The sequence below is a fragment of the Ovis canadensis genome, chromosome 9, assembly GCF_042477335.2.
Source record: "Ovis canadensis isolate MfBH-ARS-UI-01 breed Bighorn chromosome 9, ARS-UI_OviCan_v2, whole genome shotgun sequence".
Lineage (NCBI taxonomy): Eukaryota > Metazoa > Chordata > Mammalia > Artiodactyla > Bovidae > Ovis > Ovis canadensis.
The window spans coordinates 99,080,792-99,101,451 of NC_091253.1; the positions used below are offsets into that span (position 1 = coordinate 99,080,792).

Genomic DNA, 20,660 nt, shown 5'->3' on the forward strand with positions numbered 1-20,660 from the left:
GTTAGATGAATATACTGTCCTGCCTAACACAACCAATAAAATATGAGTGCCATAATTCTCATGTGAGCACTCTAGTTAAGCTGAGAACCTTTCCCTTACTGTACCCTGAAAAATACCTTGAATACATCTAATATCTTTAAGTGATTACATCCCATAAAAGCATAAACCCCACAAACTGTTTAATTCAGAAAAACACAGAATACAGGCTGATTAAAGCACTAACTTTATTTCTAACTTTTCGACCAATATCATTTGAAGAAAGAACAAAAATAAAAACAAGGTACTATTGTAACACATCAAGAAATGACTTTATCCAAATGGAAGATATACTTAACATCAATTCATATATTAGTAACTTACACACTTATTATCAAATATGACATAAAACCATGAAATAGTCTCTCGAAATCTCAACCAAGCTTCTGGTTTACCATACGTGTTACTTCCATGACTACCAACCACACATATAAAGAGACTAGGAGAAATCTTATTGGAGATGATTTTCCAGAAAATTTACACAATAAGGCAAAGTATGTTAAATAAGGCATGGGCAACAAGGGGGCCCTGAATTTACTCTGGAAAGGCTGCCTAAGGCACTACCGAAGTAGACAGCTGTAAATCCCTGATCTGACTTTAAATTTTTCTGATCTCAAAATTTTCAATTTCAAGCACAAGGTGACATGACCATGCTAATTGCTATTCTCTCAGTACAGGCAGACGTGAGAAATATCACATCCATCCAAGGCACTGTCACCCTCGTATATGTATGTGATGTATCTGTTTGTATGAGGTGTGAAAGTCAATCTGGCTATTTTTTCTTTAAATGCATTTTAAGGACTAATGGCACTTGAATGAATGGTGGCACTAAAGGGAAAAGAGCTATTTTAATATAAAACAATACTAAACCAGCCTGTGATGACGCAAAATGTTGAAGCTATAAGAATTTTATAAATGTTAATTTAGAAATTATATATCCTTTTATTCAAAACTGCAAAAAGGTATCAGTTCCCCTAATCTACTGGAATCACAGGTCTTATGAATAATAGCACTTACTGATGAATCAAATAAAAAATGCATAATATAAAATTAATCTTCAACAGGGAACAATTCTGGTTAAAATCACAGTATAAAATTATGAAGACCAAATCAATGACAGTGGTGACTGGACACTGATTTGGCCGATGAAACAATGAATGCTTCTGACCAGCGGTCCCTAGGTACCCTGCGCAGGCGGTCCCAGTGCCACCAGGATGGGGTTCAGGTGAGCCCTGGACCCCGCCCCAGCGTCACACAAGAACCTCTACTTCTGTCTTGCAGTATACCAAGATCACATGTAAATCATTTCTTTTAAAGGCCATGTATGTTTAAAAAAGAAAATTCTGAAAACCAAAGCAAAATAGATATGCTGTTCCCCAACACACAAAGAGAACTAAAAGCAGGACATCTTAGACACAAAGGCTGCAAACTCCTGGAAGAATCAGCAGTTTATTCCTCTCCTGACTGCCGTCGAGATGACTTGTTATCTCATGAGTCATACTATAGGGTAACAGACGACTAGTTAATAAGTACCTTCAGGTTAACAACGCACATCCAGAGGCCAGCTGGCTGAGCGGGAAAGTGTTAACCACTCGCCGGGGGCAGGCACCCAAGATGGTCAGCAGACGCCCTCTCAGCCTGACCTCGGCAATGAGCGGCTTCCGAGAAGCCAAAAGCTGTTCATGGCTGAGGGTTTGCTTCCTTCAAATATTTCAGGGGACAAAGAACCCACGCAGCGGCGTATTTTCAGTAAGCCTGGAAGGCACCTCAGCACAGCACAGCATGCATCCACTTAGGGATCCGTGACCGACATGCAATCCTCAGTAACCAGATGTTACTTCATGACCGCCAGCACACAGACATGCATAGTACCTGGCACACAGATCCTCAGTAAAACCTTAATCTATTCTGAAAAGGTAATGTTTGCTAAGGATTATATTCCAAAGTGTAAACATCAGGAAAAAAACATACTAAAAAAAAAAAAAAGCGTGGAAAGTCCACTCTATCCTATGCAGCAGTTGGATTTTTTTTTTTAAGTTATAATACGTTTTTACTTAATACCATACATTCTGGGCTTAGGAAGCAGCATGTTACTAAAATGTAAAATAGGATTTTGACTAATAACCATTATCATGAGTTTTAAAAAATCAGAGTAAAAAATCACTTTAACAAAAAAAGGAGAAAATATCTAAATGAATCTATATAAATGTAGAAATCAATATATGCGACCTTTGCAAGGAAAATATAAAGCTTGCCTTTTTTAATAAGTAAAGTCTTTCATTAACTAACAGAAAGTGGAATTCCAAATTTCCCCTTATATGTTTGGTCCTTATAGCTTTCCTGGACAAACCCAGTCCTACCCATTTTAACAAACTCCAGTTGAAATCATCTAATAATGCTGAGTCTAGGACAAGCTATCATTAATGCACGTACAGAATCCCGAGTGTCACGTACAATCAATGAAAAGGTCAAATCTGACCATGTTTACAGTATTAAATAGTGAAAATGAAAGATCTAGGAAGGCAAATAAAATGGCTTACAGGAAGCTCCTTTTACTTGTTGATTTTACAGCTTTAAGAACTGAATATGTATGTGTCTTCCTTTCTAATTTGGGACCTTTCATGAAGTCTTATGAGGATGCATTCTGTTTTGAACTGTGCATGTCTAAGTTGCAGCCAAACTCAAGCGCAAGTGAAGGTAGTTTTATCCCACAGAAAAGCACAAACTATAGTTCTAGATACAAATGCAGTATCATCTAATTTAAGAAACTCTGGCCATCTCGTGTGGACATCGGCTTCTAAGACATACATCGCCTAGAGCAAAGCACAGCAACCTGCAAATCGCATCATTCCAACAATTTCCCATTCTTTCTATTGACAAACATTCAAAAATAGCATTTTCATCATATGAAAGTAAGCAACCACAAGAACGTGTCCTCTTCTCACACCGGTTTCTAATCCAAATGGCCTCACCACAATTACTGTAAATCACTGGCAATCACTGAGTTGATTGGGCAAAGACTAAGTTAGCACTTTCCTCCAAAACAAGTATAAAAAGAATGCTTTAAATAGACATACTCCATAGAGCTAGGTTTGCATCGTAAATCGTAGGGTTTGTGAGAAGGGTGTAAAATGACAGATTCACGATTTGGGATGAAGAGAAATCTGTTGCTCCACACACACAAAGAATTCTGCTCGGACGACCAGAGCTCCTCTCATTTCGTAGCCGGGTTCTTGGGAGGAAGGAGTTTGTATGTGTTGAAGTAGCCCACCACCTGCTGGGGGACCTCCGCCAAGACGCTCTGAGCAAGTGCTTCTTTTGGAGCCTGTGAACAGATAAAATCAAAGCAATTTTATTAGCAACCAAGTTTTTAACTGGGATTTTGATAAAAGACTAAGAATTCCTCACCCACCAGGAAAAAGCAGTTAGTTTCCAATTTCTAGACTTGTATCTTGTCTCGAGAATAGGCCACAAAAACACAACAAACCGTTACTCAGGAATGCTTTAGTATGCTCACATTTAACAAGTCCTTTTTTGGTGCCTGCATTTTGGCATTTAATGACGTTGGTTCTTTTGCTTTTCAACTTTTAAATGTGGATCTTTCATTCTCTGGGTATTAATTTTTTTTAACTTTTTATTTTGAAATAATTACAAACAGTGCAGAGAGGTCCCATGTACCCATTACCCAGTTTCCTCCAAAGGTAGCATCTTATATAACTATAGTACAATAAAAAAACTAGGAACGGCTCCCAGAACTTATTCAGATTTCACCAGTTTCACATGCGCTCATTTGTGTGTGTGTGTATGTGCCTGTGTGTATACAGTCACATGTGATTTTATCATGGGGGTATATCTGTATAGGGAGAAGGCAAGGGACCCCACTCCAGTACTCTTGCCTGGAAAATCCCACGGACAGAGGAGCCTGGTAGGCTGCAGTCCATGGGGTCGCTAAGAGTCGGACACGACTTCACTTTCACTTTTCACTTTCCTGCACTGGAGAAAGAAATGGAAAACCACTCCAGTGTTCTTGCCTGGAGAATCCCAGGGACGGGGGAGCCTGGTGGGCTGCCGTCTATGGGGTCGCACAGAGTCGGACACGACTGAAGCGACTTAGCAGCAGCAGCAGCATATCTGTATAACCACCAACACAATCAAGATACAGAACAGTTTCACCATCACAAAGATCCCTAACACTGCCACCTTTTTTAATATACACCCACCTCATTCCCCTCCACCCACTCCCACTCATACACTGGCTGGTGGGAATGTAAAGCTATGACACAATTTTACATAATTATGTAAATGACATGATTTATATTACAGGACATTTTTGTCATATTCAGATTTCACCAGTCTGTGTGTGCACAGTTATATGTCATTTTATCATCAGGGTCTATCAGTATAACCACCATCACAATCAAGATAGAGAACAGCTTCATCATCACAAAGATCCCTAACATTGCCACCTTCTGCATACACACCCGCCTCATTCCCCTCCATCCATTCCCATGCACACCGCGGCTGGTGGGCGTGTGACAGGACATAATTATGCCAGAAAAGTTTAGAAGTTTCTTTAATGACTAAAATGCAACAATCATACAACTCAGCAACTGAACTTATGGGTATTTATCCCAGAAAAATAAAAACTTACGTGCACACAACAACCTGTACATGAATGTTTACAGCAGCTTTGTGTTTGACAGATGACAACTGGAAACAACTCAAGATGTCCTTTAATGGGTGAATGGTTAAACTGGTATACCCATACCACAGAGTACTACTCAGCAATAAAAAAGGAATATATTCAACAAGTGCGAAGACTCTTAAGAGAATTAAGCTGAGTGAAACAATGCCAATGTTGAGGTTATATACTATGCGATTTCATTTATATAACATTCTTGAAATGGCAAAAACATAGAAATAAAGCCAGACTGGTGGTTGCCAGGGGTTAAGGAGGGAGTGAAGGTGGCTGGGAAGTGGTGTGATTGTAAAAGGGCTACATGAGGAAGCCTGCTGTGATGGACCTTGATTGTATCAACGTCAATATCCTGGCTATGATTCTGGACCATAGTTTTACAAGATGCTACACTAGAGTAATCTGGATAAAACAATCTCCTCAGAGGTTTTTCATCGAATCAACTTCTAGTTTGGTAAATTCATCATATACTTACATAGTTTTTCTCTTGTTACATTTGTAAAGATAAAATATATTTTAAAACAGCAGTCACAGCAACATCATTTTTAATACTTTATCATAAGGACTATAAGAGGCACACAAGAATACAACCTGAAAAAAAAAAAAGCCAAATCTAATCAAGGTTCTTCAGATGGAAAATTCACACACTCTACTAGGTCAGTGTTAAAGAATCTGCAGGAGACCTGGGTTTGATCCCTGGGTCAGGAAGATCCCCTGGAGGAGGAAAAGGCAACCCACTCCAGTCTTCTTGCCTGAAGAATCTCATGGACAGAAAAGCTTGGTGAGCTGCAGACCACGGGGCTGCCAAGAGCGAGACACAACTCAGCATATATGCATGGCGACTCCAGACATCTACTCTTAACTGCCTGGCTATGAACAGGCAGAGTCTCTGTTCAAAAGCCTTAGAGCACGTGAGGGGCAGGGAGGCGTGGTACTCACGTTCTGGAACTGCCTGAAAGGCACAAACTGGACAATATCCCTGACGGCTACTTCGCCGGTTGGGGAGCGGAGGCTTCCGCCGTCACCATCTAGGAACTCCATGGCGCCAAAGTCCGCGCCTCCAACCCCGACAATGATGATGGACATAGGCAGCTTGGCAGCGTTAACAATCGCCTGTCTGGTCTCATCGAGGTCTGTGATCACGCCATCGGTAATGATCAAGAGCACAAAATATTGCTGCCAAAAAATGACAGTAATGTCCGCTGAGCAAGCTGAGCTCCCCAAGAATAAAAGCAACCGTTAATGGCATCTCCCTCCTGATGAGTCATTTCGTCGCTCATTTTCCTTGTCAGTCTCTACCCAGGATACCATCTATATGAAATCTTCTAAGATTCTCTGATGACAAGGAAATTAACTGATACAAAAACGTAGGTTAATTAAAAGTGCAACAGACCACAGAAGAAGGCTGGCAAAAATGCACAGAAGCAAGATGAAAGTTAGCACAGAAACATTTTGATTGAACTGGAGGATTGGATATGTCAAAGTACCTGTCAAGGGAGCAACTGGCAACAACTACATTCTTAAAAGATCAAATATGGAAGTAGAATTGTTTATCAAGCTAAAATACACTTTTGAATAAATGGATATGGTTCAGGGAGGGGCAGAGGGGAATCTTTCTCTCAATCCTGCCATCTCTGCTAAATCATTTTAGAGAGTGATAAAATGTGACATGAAGTTGTGACTCCATCTTTTGGGTCATTTACGTCTAGAATGGAAAGAAGAATTATAATAGTAGCAATTATGTGCTGAGTGTTTATGGTTTATCTCCTCACACTCTTTCAATAACTGTATGAGGCAGTTATCCCTGCCTTATTTCTGAAGATACTGAAGCTGAATGAGGTTCGTTCTCCAGGGTCAAACAGGTATTTTGCAACAGCAACTGAAGTGGTAAGTTTCCTCAAGCCTTAACTTGCTAAATCTCCTCAAAAAAAAATTTTTTTTCAGAACCTACCCAGGAAAATTATTTCAAAAGATAGAGAACAAACTCATTAAGTATAAAGGTTGTTTTGCTGTTCTCTTGTTTTTAATGCTCACCAATTTAACAGATGTTACTCCCAACCCAAGGAGGACACATCATTGCTTCATGCCCTGTGTTTGCCTCTCGACAGACCAAATAAACAGGAAAATGGCACTGGGAGCAACTACCAGCCCACGTCCTCCCTGCCCCCTGGCAACAGCACACTCACAGAAGCTGTCCGTTGCTGTGTGGCTGCAGCAGCAAACCTGGCCACGTGATTTATGATTGGAGAAAAATTAGTCGGTCCATAGAGTTTTATCTGAGGAAGGCAGGCCCGATATGCCTCTATAATGCCTTGGACTCCTAGATTTAAAAAAAAAGCAGGATTAAAAATTCTCAAGCACAATTTATTTGTCTACTATTCACCATAGTGGCTGGTTTAATTTATATACTAACATACAGTGCTTTAAAGAGTCAAAAGTTCCACATTTAGGAGTTCTCTAACGTATATATTACAAAGCTCCATAGCGATGCTCCAGCACACACACAGAAAAAACCTATAAACTTTACTCTCCCCCAGTAGAAGGCATTTGCTTTCACCTCAGCCAAATTATTCATTAGTCTTCAGTAGGGCTGTTACACTGTTTAATTTTGATATGTTTTGAGAATGAGACTCTGATGAAAAAAGAACTATGCAAAAGATGCTGCAAATTACCACTGATGCCAAGTTAAGAAATAGTAACTGATAAAAATGGAAACCTCTGCATATATGACCAGAGGTTCTAAAAAAATGTCAGATAGCTATAAACTTAATGCCAATTCTAGCCAAGGGTTTATTCGATAACTTAAAGATTAAGCATGGTATAGTAGACTGTACTAATTGCAAGTATTCACTTCCGGGTTGTTTATCACATTTTGCTGCAGAAACACTCGAGCGTGTTTGTGGGCTGCAGCTTAGGCCTGAGGCGTAGCTTCACCCAATGCAAGTGAACAGACACGACAGCCAAGTCTAAGCAGATGTTTCAAGAATCGCTGCTGGTTTTTGCCAGCTCTCTTGCTTTCCCCCCCTGCTATGGGAACAGCGTATTCCAGACTGCCTGAGGCCCAGAAGGAGAAGGAACAGGGGAGGGCAGCGGTCTAGCCAAGAGTCGAGTGATTTGTCAAGTGAGCGAGACAGATCACTGTCATTACAAATTACTGAGACTTGGAGACTGTTGATTCCTGCAGCACAGCTTATCAAGAGCTGAACAGCATCCCTGATTAAGGCACTGCTGAGGAGTCTGCCCTTAATACACAACAGAGTGTCTGGGATGTAGGTAAGGGCCTAGAAAGCCTATAGAAACTCCCCCACAGTCCTTTGCTGAGAGTATCAAGAAAATCTTAAAAGACTTTTTAACGTCAACCAAAACAAGTGCCCTGCTTTTAAAATTTCCCATAGAACATAGATTAATAAAGAGGAGCAGCGTATATTTGGTTTAAAAGCTTAACAAGATCAACTCTCTCCACTTAGAATTTGAGAGCCAATAAACTCCTTAGGCACTTTGAATTTGAGAATAAGTGGTCTTATGAACTACCTTTGAAAATGTAACTAATTCATACATAGAGATGATTTTATATGCATAAGGTGAGGCTGTAACTAGTGGTCAGTCAGTCCAGTAGTAACAAAAATAATATTAACATAAGCCAGCAGCAGGATCTTTCTGTAATGATATATGCTATAGAAAAATTGAACCCATAACCAAAGCATCAGTAATATTTTCTTCCATTTCTATCATCTAGCTTGCTTTTCAATAAGGTATACGAAGCTATTAAATGTTTTCGTAAATATCAACAGCCTTCAGTTCCTCAACTAAAACTGAATTATGCTAGTATCTTTCCATTGCATTACAGGAACAACTGAGACATTTTTTTTTATGGGCAACTAAATTCAGTGACTAATTAAGAGAAGGGGATTAAACTTCCTTGTCTTAAAATAAAGTTGTATTGTTTTCTCTGTGACATTTCCTTTGTCTGAAACCAAAATGATTCTTTCCTTTGTCCAGACTAAACCGAAAGCAGAAAAGCTGCACTTCGTGACAGGCCACAGACGGGCTCTTATTACTCAGAGCGGATGAACTTCTAAAACGAATCATCCCATGATCTGTCATCCATATTTACTTGCAAAACATAAAATCTAATTACAACAAATTCTAAAAACTGTTCCAATTTCATCATAAGCATGAAGCACATTTTTTAAAAAGAAAAAATGACTAAAAAAAAAAGAAATAATGGCTATTTATTGTGGGTATGAGGTGCCCATGCCCATTCTATGGGCTGACTTTGCACTCTTTTGACGGTGTCCTTTGATTTACAGAAGTTTTAAATTTTAATTAGTCTAATGTATCTATTTTTTCTTTTGTTGCCTGTGCTTTTGGTATCATATCCAATAAATCATTGCCAAATCCAAAAAAAAAAAAGAAAAATATCCCCAGTTTCATATGGCTAGGGATATGAAAGGTCACAACCACAGCCGCTGAACGTGCATAAAGGGACACTGAATTAGTATGAGAAAAGAGTTTTGCAAAAAAGGAGAAAATCCTAATACAAACCACTCCCAACAAAATATTCATGCTCTTCTACTGTATGAATATCATTTAAGAAGAGGAGGGAAGGACATCCTCTTCTATTAGAAATCTATGTATCTTGCAACGGTTAAAGGACCCTTTGCAGAAAATTAGCATAGGGTCTACACTTTTATGCCTCTGCCCCTACCTCTTTCCCTCCTCCAAACTGTTCAGTTTTATCTTAATTTTGTGGGAGATTTGGCATTGCTCAATATGGTAAAATGGAGAAAGAAATGACAACCGACTCCAGTAGTCTTGCCTGGAAAATCCCAGGGACGGAGGAGCCTGGTTGGCTGCCATCTATGGGGTCGCACAGAGTCAGACATGACTGAAGCGACTTAGCAGCAGCAGCAGCAATATACTGAAAAGGAAGAGGCATTGGGATATTTGAGGGATAAACAGAAAAGTGGAATGACAGCAATATTTGTGCCTGTTTTCTACACAAAGGAAAGCTACTCCTGGAGCTTAATTCTGTGTTTCTTTAGCCTGCCTCCACCTCCTTACAGAACCTATGTAACAAGTAATTAGATGCTGGACACTTTCTTCATAGAAAGTTAACTGTTAATCTGAGGAAAACACCTGCACATTAAATGCTTCATTTTACTGAAGATTCACTTTTAAATCAACTTATATCTGAATATAAAATGATTACTCTTATTGATCTCCCATCAAGACTGAGAAATCTTTTATTCTATTAGACCTCTTAAGGTAGAAGAATTTAGCCTGCAGTCTTCATCATTATCATAGTGATTTGCCTTCTTACCACATTAACCAGCAACTTGGTGTAAAATTCTACTTTACATGATAGGAAATTCAATATGTCACAAAAAGAAACCTAGAAAGGAAATCTGAGTAGCTTTCAATCATAGAGAAAAAACAACTGACAAAGACTGAGCAAGGCTTTCAGTTTAAAAATTCATGTTGATTTTTAACTTACCATTACAGTAGGGATTGGATGGATTAAAGTTTATTGGAAATTCATGAGAAACCTGTCAAAAGATGAAAGGACTGATGAGGCTTGTTTCGCTTTGCTAGGAGGCAAACCTTCGCAATAAGAGTTCTTCCTACCTGCCACTGAGGTGGGACCTGCGCTCCAAAGCCAAAAGCTGGAAACATCTTATCACTAAAATGAAAATTTGAAAAAAGCAAAAGGTTATTTGTATCTTTAGTCATAATAAGACAATATGAGCTTACTTTTAAAACATTCAAAATCTTAGAAAAATATAAAAATAAAACAAAGACTAGAACTAACGTTAATATTTGGAAACTCCCATCCTAAATATTTTTCTGCGCACTGAAGGAATTTAAAGTCTTTCTATATGTATTTATTAATATGGACCTTATGACTCAGACAGTAAAGAATCTGCCTGCAATGCAGGAGACCTGGGTTCCATCACTGGGTGGGGAAGATCCTCTAGAGGAGGAAATGGCGATCCACTCCAGTACTCTTGCCTGGAAAATGCCATGGACAGAGGAGCCTGGCAGGCTACTGTCCACGGGGTGGCAAAGAGTCGGACACAACTGAGCAACTAACACTTAACACACCTCTACTTATGTATCGTTTATCATTTCACTAAATAAATATGTAAATAAATTAATAAAGCTTTAGAAAGCACAAGTGTTTCATTTGTCATTTGGCAGCAAAGCGTGACCTCAACTGACAAGAGGTTATTTTTAGCCTGTATTTATACCACTTAATATGAATAAGATATCGTACGTTTGGCCACAGAAATATGGTACAAATGCTATACATCATAAAACTCTCCATTTCTGCAGCAAAATGTATGAATATTTGGCCCAAGGGTTTAGAGATAATTTGGACAGAATATACAGCATCATGAGAGTGGCCGCCAGGCGTTCCACTGTATGGAGATTCTCCCCCAACGGACAGACACCAGCGGCTTGCCCCAGCAGAACCCTGTAGTGATGATACTACCATTTCTTCTCGCAGGATTCCTTTTTATATTAATTCTCCATGGTTCTGTTTGTGCTGAGGATAGAGCCTGTGTCACCGATGGCACAATGTTCTTCCCAGTTGACAGTCTGCCTTTAACTTTAAAAGAGCTTCCCCTTCCTAGTTATTAACGTTAACGACTGTGAACACCCAAAACTTCTTCCATGAGTGTTGCCTTCTCGGTCTTGCTTAAAGGCTGTCCTCACTGCAATATTATAGACAATTCACGTATATGTTCTCTCAGAACTTCCAAGCCTTGATCTTGATATTAAATGTGTAATTCATCAGGAGTGGCACGTGAAGCAGAAACTGCTCATGAGGATCCACCAGGTTCCACCTCTCCCCCTTTAGCCCTGGATCCCCTGGGCCCCTGGTGACATTCGCCCGACCCCAACCTCTCTGGGCTGGCAGTGGTCAGGGGCGAGGTTCTGGCCGGATGTGTGAGAGGAGGGGTTTGCAGCCACTTCTGAATCACACCCTCGGGGAAAGCACACACCTCCTCAGTCCCTTTGTCCTCCTCCCACTGGCTGGAGAGGACGAGAACTCGGACCCAGGGCGGACGCTCTGGGGCATCACGGCCCTCTCGGCCCTGAACTGCTTATCTCTAGACGTGCAAGAGGAACGAGATACAAATCTCTATTTTGTCAAAATCACGGTGTGTTGGGGTATCTATTTCAGCAGTTCTGTCCATAGTCTGTACAAGTATCCTAACATATACAAGCACAAGTCAGGGATTCAAATCCAGTTCATGTTAAGTTTGACAGTTGTTACAACCCCTTTCCCTCAAAATGCCATCTCTATCATATACTTAAATTCACAGACATTCTTGGGTCTGTTTCAAGACTGTGTGTTTCTACTGGTCATGTCGTAGTCCCATACTCTTAATGTATACTTCATATTGTACACACGAAACATTTATAGTGTTGCTGTGCTGTGCTTAGTCGCTCAGTTGTGCCTGACTCTTTGCAACCCCATGGACTGTAGTCTGCCAGGCTCCTCTGTCCATGGGATTCTCCAGGCCGGAATACTGGATTGGGTTGCTGCCGGGGGCCAGCGTGAGGAACTCCACCCATGGCAAAGGTCATGAGGAAGGAGGCTTGGCATACGCAAAGGCGTGATCAAGCCTCAGGAAACCCCCTGTTCCCGAGCATCTAACCCCAAAACCAGAGTCTGTTTTATGCTCTCACCTACACCTCTGACTTTACGGGGGGCTCTCCCCCATAACCGTTTCTCTCGGAGAAGGAGTAAACGCGCAGCTCCAAGGCATAAAAATTCCTGGGCGTGACAAGAGTGTTTCAGCTTGTGGACTCCTCTGAAAGTTATCTAGCCCACCTGTATAGGTTTGTCCGGCCACATGTGATTGTTTACAGCCTCCCAATCTGAGAGGCATGAGATGTTTTAGACTTACTAAAGGCAAATTATTTTGGGGAGTTAGAAATTATTAATATAGTGTGTTGGTTAGGGATTATATTGGTGAAGGGTTCTTCATTTGTTGTGTCAATAATTGCTGCTAATTCCCTGCTCTGGGTGGGACAAGGATGTTTCAGGTCAAACCTCTCTGCTGACAGACTAGCTTGTGTGACAGGATTATCCATACTCCTGCCACATGATTGTTTACTACCTCTCAACCATAAACAGCACAGAGAGTTTTGGAGTATTTTGAGTCTTAATTAGCATAGGGCTTTTTCTTCTTGTTGAGTCAATGATTGCCACCAGGCCTCCATATCCTTAGGCACCTGGGAATATATTAATCAATGTATCTGGAATATAGAAAAGGAAATACAGTAGTTTTTGATGTTAGCAATACTAGACTTTTTGAGTTAATGGATTTTCTCTTTTGTAATAGATCACTGTACTTTGTTATAAATCACTGTGTCCTTGCTATGTAAGAATGTAACTTTATCATATCTTAAGACTAAATAGATCTTAAGGGGAGCATTGGTGAAAGGATTTTCACTTGTTGGGCTGATGTTTGCTGCTAAATCTCCATGTTCCCTGCCCTTATAATGAATATAACTAACATATAGGAGAAATAAGTATTAACCTTTAAGCATATAGGAGAAATAAGTATTAACTTTAAGATTAATCATGTTAACCTTGGGTTAAATAAATTCCTTTCTTGATTGTAACTCACTACACCCTCACCCTATAGGAATGCAACTTTATTTGGAGGGTGGTGCCTGGTTTAAGAAAAAACACCCTTGGAAGAAATAACTGTTTTGGTTATCAGAAAGAAAGGATCATAAAATGTCAGCAGGTCTCACTCATGGCCAGAAGATGATGTAATATCCCTAAGACCTTTTTTTTATACATTTATGTGAAGCACCTGATTTTGATAAAGGTCAGGACTGCTGACCCCCACGTGACTCTGTATTCATCCCTATGTGTAACAAAAAGTATATAAGCAAACCCAAAAATAAAGAAATCGGATCAGTTTTCGGAAAGACTGATTCCCCCATGTCGCTTCTTTCTTGCTCCCGTTTTTCTGGCTGAATTCCCATCTGGAGCATGGATGCTATTCCACATAATCCAAGTTATTCAGCCTCTTTTTCTCCACTCATCTTCCTACTGCACTATCCATTTCCAATCTCTCTATATCTGTGATTAAATATGTATTTTTCCAAAGACGCCGACTCCGTCCCCACCTTCGAATCACCCTGGATCCACCGGGGCTGGACCCCGGCAGGTTGCCACGCCCTCCTCCAAGGGATCTCCCCACCCACGGATGGAACCCACGTCTCCCGCATTGCAGGCGGATTCTTTACAGCTGAGCCACCAGAGAAGCCCAAAGTGAAAGTGTTAGTCACTCATTCACATCTGACTCTGTGACCCCATGGACTGTAGTGCCAGGCTCCGCTGTCCATGGAATTCTCCAGGCAAGAGTACTAGAGTGGGGTGCCATTCCCTTCTCCAGGGGATCTTCCTGACTCAGGGATCGAACCTGGGTCTCCCACATTGTGGGCAGATTCTTTACCATTTGAACCACTAGGGAAATAAGTCATATATATATATGTATATATATATATATATATACGTATCAAGTTTTAATATCTGCAAGCACAAATTTCCCCTTTTTTTTCCCTGAAAAACTTGGCTATTCTGATTCATTTTACCCTCTAGAAAATTATAAGAATCATTTTTTCAAGGTTCCATTGGAATTTTGATTAAAACTGACTAATCCAGAGAGAAACATTATATTTTCATCATTGTGACATCTGCCTATCTAGAATCGTGACATATCTTTCCTTCTTTGCCCCTGGGTATAATTCTGTAGTTTTCTCTCACTAAATATCCTAGACCTTTGCCTAAATTTATTGTCATTTTTTTATTGCGTTATGAACTGTGATCTTTTATTCACTATAGTTTCTTCAATTGGTTTTTGCTGGTTCATGAAAAATTGCTGATTTTTTATTTTATGTTGTATGTCACCACCTTTTGAATTTTCACTACTTTCTAACATTTTTCCCTTGATTCTCTCAGGTTTGAATTCATTTCTCATTTATGCATGAAGCTGTCTTGGCTGGTGCCTTTGTGAGAAGAGCTCTTTGACCAGTTCCTGGTCTGACGAGGTTCTCTGCCTCTTTGAGCCAAGTTTGGTAATTTGTAGCTTTCTAAAAGAATCATCCTTCAACCTAGATTTTTTCACTGAAATAGTATAACATTTTACCAAACATTAACATACAATGTTTAATGATTTTTCTTCTGAATTTATGCTTATGATCTCTGTCTCATTACTAATATTCTACACGTTTTCTCTTTTTCTTGGGGATCAGTATCACCAAAGATTCTCTTAAATTTTGTTGAACTTGCGAAGAATCATCTTGTCATTTAATTTATTAACTTGGTGTGTGTAAGTCATCACTTTGTGTGTCTGGAGAAAGCAGAGCACAGCAGAGTGGTGAGGACAAGTCTCCGGAGCCAGACAGCCCAGGTGCGGTTCTGTGTCTGCCGTTACCCGCTGAGGGACCCTGGACACGTGACTTTAGCCTTCCTGCCTCAGGCTTCTCATCCATAAAATGAAGATGATGATACCACCTATCTCAGAACCAAGCATGAGGATTAGATGAATATCATATAGAAAGGATTTAAAATTTTCCTTGACATATAACAGCTAACATGTATATGGAATCCCCTACTATTACTGTATGTATATTTTTCTTTCTATCCTTGAATTTTACTTTGTTGAAAAGCTAGTCCATTTATATTCAATTCTTTTTTAAAAATAAAAGTGTCAGAAATCTTCCTTTATAAAGATGCCTGGGTACTGCCTGGGTACCTCAGTTGGTAGAGTAATCAGACTTTTAACTGGAGGGCCTAGGTTCAAGTCCCTGGAGATGCTTGAAAAAAATGAAAGAAAAGGAGTTCCCTGGTGGTCCAGCATTTAGGACTTGATGCTTCCACTGCTGTGGGCTGGGGAACTAAGTTGCTGGAGACCATGTATAGTCTTCTCAACACCCTTTATTTCTAGACAGTCTGCTTTTACACTTTGATTTCCTCTTTGATCTAAGAACTATGTAAGAGTTTTTTTAATTTTCATGTGGTAAGCTTTTCTTAGTTAACTTTTTCTTTTAACTTCCAGGAAGCACTCTGAAAAAGTAACCCTGTAAATTTACTACTTTTTTAATCTAAGTCCCATTACAACTGTGTTTCTTTGAAACTTTTATCATATTTCTAGCCATTTTTGATTGAAATACATTGATACTCTGTTACTAACCATATCCATACTTATACTTTCATTTTGGATTATATAACAAAGTATCTATAAAGTAATTTTTTAATTGCATTTAATGAGTTTTGTCTTAAATTCTACTAGGCTGGTATTGGAACTGCTACCCTTGCCTTAAATTTGTTTGTCTAAGAATTTCATCTAAATGGCATAATAGAGTAATGAAAAACTCCATCAATATGTTGGACTTTTATCATAAAATGATAGACAAAACCAAGTGAAAATGTATACTGTACCCTAACAGATACAAAACAAAAAATTGATAATGTGGATTTTTTTTTCTATTGTTTAGGACACCTTCAGAAGGACCTACTTCAATCTATTCAAAATCTATCCATTGAGAATCAATTCAAAATATTTCATAGCAATTATATCAAGTTATCCTGTAGCGCTTGTTGAAAATCACCATTAAGAAACTAATTTGACAACAACTGCCTAGAAAATAGACATATTAAAAATTAGTGTCTATGAGTGTTTCCAAAATGTGTCTTCTGGACTTCAACCACAGAAATAACTTATCCCTAATGAGTAAGCCCCAAGAAAACTAGATCAAAGAAACAAAAGCCTTGCCAACAATCAGCTGTTAGAGAAGGACTCTACACATAATACATTATAACTAATCACAGCCAGAGATTAAAGGTCAAAGGTAAACACTGACTGTTCACAAAGGGAAAAATAGGAAAGATAAGACAAGAGAAATTTTAAGGAGAAAGTTACTTCTCCCCAGCACCGTTATCCCATCAACTACTTCAGAGGACCAGCAGAAGGCACAGACACTGCCGTTTGCGGGGAGATGTGCACTGGAGTCATACTCACGCATCGTAGTCTTGAATGACCAGCCCCACAGACCAGATTGCAGTCAGATACTCATTCACACCGTTGGGGCTGATGTAGTGAAGGGAGTTGGGAGAACGCGGATCACCATTGGAGCCAGTGAAGTCCACTCCCACCTGCCAAATGACAATTGCGGTCCTTACTAAGGGGAAGGCAGGGGCATCCTCGCTTGATGTCCAGGAAACATGCACTGACTGCTGACACAGAAACACTCATCCCTGAGCCCGCTGCTCGGATTTGCCAACAAGGCTGTGAGCCAACAGGTATTTTCACGACAATTAAACAATTACAGCCTCAGCCTGAAGCAACCTGCTATTCCTAATTTTCTAGATGTCTTAAATCATAGATTATTATATCTATGACTTTAGACATAGCGGACTTTTTGGTACGTTTGATTAATGTTTTTTGTTAATTAAATTACTGCAGGATAATCACTGATTTATACACACATGCTTTTTTTGCAGGTGGAAAAGGTATTATCGACAAGGCCAAAAGCTTCTGGATGAACCTAGACAAACTCTCTGCAGAGACCATATTCAACAGACTGTGTACATTTCATCACAAAGTCAGTTTGGCAGTAAAAGAAAGAACACTGTAAAATAGAAGGAAAAAGCCACACACTACAGTCTACTGTGAAAAATCCAGCGTGTTACTCACAGTAAAATTCAGCTGGCAGCCTCCCATGATATAGTCGAGGAATGTACATTCCACTGTAATCTAGAAATAAATAGTAAACAAAATTAAAACTTTCCTACTTTTTTAAGAGAAGCAAAGAGCTCCCTGGCATTCATTTTTAATCATTTATAAACTGATATAAAAGCACAAGATATAAATACATAGAACCCACCCCTACATTTGAATTTAAAGCAACCTACCCCTACATGTCATGAATCTGTAAGATTCAAGATAATTATAGCATGTTAAGATTAGAATATCAATAGCCAAAGATGAAATGCACTGGTTTTCAGAAACTAGTAATGAGTTTAATATGTTGAGACTTTAATACATTCAAAAACAAAAGCAAAAACTCCCACCCAAGAAATCTCTTGGATTTTTCCCCTTCACTCATAACATCTCATCTTGAAATTATAACCAGGACTGATGCACTGAGTTAAGTCATTTCCACTGATGCACCAGAAAAACACCAATGGAGCCCGGTACTTCCTAAGATAATGAAAAACTTTAATTTGTCCTTTGTTAGAGAGCTGTCAAACCTTGGAAGCAAAGTTACTTGAAAGATTTCTCTACTATTTCCTATTTTCTTCTCTAAAGGGGCCCAGATGCTCATGTAATTTTCAACTGTTCAAAGTGCTTGTGTGATATATACTATATTCATAGAAGAACTTAAAATGTGATCTCATTACACTATAAGCTGTCAAGAGCAACTGACCTCACACTGCTTCACGCTGATAACCCCTGAATTCTTGTAGCTTTTCTTCTTTTGCCTCTTTTTTTCATTTATGCATTCAAATTCAACCTACAGGAAGAAAAGACAAAATGTTCAATATTATTAGTGATATTAGAAAGTGCTCATGTAAATTTAAGTGAATGACTTTTTTCTCTTAGAATCAAACCATCTACTGATATAAGTCTGTTACAAAATACAACTGTGAAATGATTGCACACTATATTATATATATATGAAATATTTATCAGTCACATTTACTAAAAGCACTTCTAAAACTTTGTACCTTTTAAAATAGTTTCTAAGTATAAATGTTTCCTTTGTAGATCATTTCCTTCTAAATGCTCCAAGTAATCATCTTTCTTCTTTATAACAAAAGAAACAAAATATTATTTTTAGCTGTCACCCACACAAAGCACAAAAACACATTGCTTAGAAAAGAAAAAAAAAACAACCATCAGAAAAGAGAAATATATGAAGCCCAATTCCATGGTAAAATACGCAGCAAAGATCATCCCTTTCCACTGGGAATATGCACAGAAACAGATCTAATGTCTTCTTCCCACAAACAGACCATCTTCCCTTCCAACTCCTACCCACTATGCCTCTGGAGGCTTGGCTCAAGTCATCCTGCTCCGTAGCATCAGCTCCTGTTCTAGTCTCCTCTGATCACCGTCTCTCTCATTAAGCTTCCACAGCTACATAAAACTTACATACTTGGCATTAATCTCAACTGTTTCATTTCATTAATTTTTTTCATAGCTAGGGTACAGTCACTTCCAAGTTATACCCTGAAATTCTCACTGTCTTGCCTAGTAATAAGAAACACTCAGTGAATACTGGATAAGTCACCTCTTCTGGTCAATAGAAAGCAACTTACATACTTTAGCCAGAGGCATTACTAATTTTCTAAGAATCAAACATTTAAAAATACCTTTGAAACAATGATACCAAATAAAATGATGTTAAAATAAAAAAATCTCTTGATGGTTCAGAGTTTCAGTCATTATCATACACACTAATTATTGAATATTAGAGATGCAGAAATGCCCTAAACCGAAAGGCTACATTACTTCACTTCATTTATCCACATTTTCACAGTATCCACCCAAGCCACAAGCACCTTCCAGGTACTGAACACAGAGTTGATAAGATAGAGTCCTGCCTTTGATGACTGAGTGGATAAACCTTATCACTGCAACTTTTAATGAGTATTAAAAGCCACATTCTATCATGGGGGAGGGAAGGACCAAGTTAGCTGGATTTAGGAGAGTTCCACATGCTAAGACTGGTATCCTCTCCCCAACTGCATCAAAGGAGTGAATTCCTAGACCCCAAACACTTTATTATTCCATCAATTATCTCATGTAATTCTGCCAACAACCTTGCGAGATAGGATTAATGTCCCCTTTTCGGAACTGAAGAGGCTTCCCTCATAGCTCGGTTGGTAAATCACCTGCCTGCAGTGCAGGAGACCCGGGTTTGATTCCTGGGTCAGGAAGATCCCCTGGAGAAGGGAAGGGCAACTTGCTCCAGGATTCTTGCCTGGAACATTCCCTGGACAGAGGAGCCTGGCGAGTTACGATTCATGGGGTCGCAAGAGTCAGACACAACTTGGCGACTAAACCACCACCACCTACGTGCTCTGTAAAGTATTACGCGGTTAGTTTCTGGTTCATTCTCTTCTAAAAGCAGGTCATTTACTGGTTCTGCAAAATAACAACAAACTGAAACCAGAGAAACGACGATACACATCGCTCCTCATATTTAGTTCTTTTAGGAAGCTTGCTGTATAGAAATGTTCAGATTGTCACAGTTTTCCATTATTTCTGCCCTTAAAAAATATATATATATATATCTTTCAGCAGAATATTTACAGCTGAATTTTACTGTTGTTTTAATTTAAATTGTTAATTCAACCTTTGCATTTGAACCATTAGGTGTGATTGGAAAAGCCCTTTTTACTTCACACAAGCACTTCTGCTACGCAAGGACCTGGGCTTTGTGACCAGGAGGTAAGGACAGGACTCTGTGCTCAGTCACTCAGTCGTGTCTGACTCGTTACAGCCCCATGGACTGTAGCCCACCAGGCCCCTCTGTCCATGGAATTCTCCAGACAAGAACACTGGAGTGGGTTGCCATTTCTTACTCCGGGGGATCTTCCTGACCCTGGGATCAAATCCACATCTTCTGCACTGGCAGACGGATTCCTTACCACTGAGCCACTTGGCAAGCCCGTAGAGATAGGACTAGAGATCTCTGTATGACCTACTGAGAATTCTAGTCCCACTCTGTTAGCTCAAAGCTCATTTCTCCCAATTATGTCAATCAAAAAGCTATTAAGTTTTATTTATTCATTTAGTATTTAAGTTTTGATCTAAAACTATCAGTATCTTCTTTTGGGTCACTTCACTTACATAACTTGGTAAAAAAAAAGACCTTCCATTCT

General features: G+C 39.4%; 1 protein-coding gene across 6 annotated transcripts in view; it reads right to left on the reverse strand.

Moving 5' to 3' along the window:
• Positions 1–207: 207 nt before the first annotated feature.
• The window catches only part of CPNE3 (copine 3), a 49,660-nt gene continuing 29,207 nt past the window's right edge, over positions 208–20,660 (reverse strand). For 4 of the 6 annotated variants that reach the window (XM_069600666.1, XM_069600665.1, XM_069600667.1 and 1 more), the window contains 8 exons: positions 18,197–18,283; positions 17,464–17,523; positions 16,789–16,922; positions 10,361–10,415; positions 10,230–10,281; positions 6,919–7,052; positions 5,672–5,908; positions 208–3,361 (listed from right to left, as the gene is read on the reverse strand). In XM_069600666.1, coding sequence (XP_069456767.1) covers positions 3,251–3,361; positions 5,672–5,908; positions 6,919–7,052; positions 10,230–10,281; positions 10,361–10,415; positions 16,789–16,922; positions 17,464–17,523; positions 18,197–18,283 — 870 coding nt within the window. In that variant the 3' untranslated portion in view covers positions 208–3,250. Of the gene's footprint in view, positions 3,362–3,662; positions 5,324–5,671; positions 5,909–6,918; positions 7,053–10,229; positions 10,282–10,360; positions 10,416–16,788; positions 16,923–17,463; positions 17,524–18,196; positions 18,284–20,660 lie in introns of those variants that run through there. The other 2 variants (XM_069600668.1, XM_069600670.1) reach the window with 1 other exon arrangement.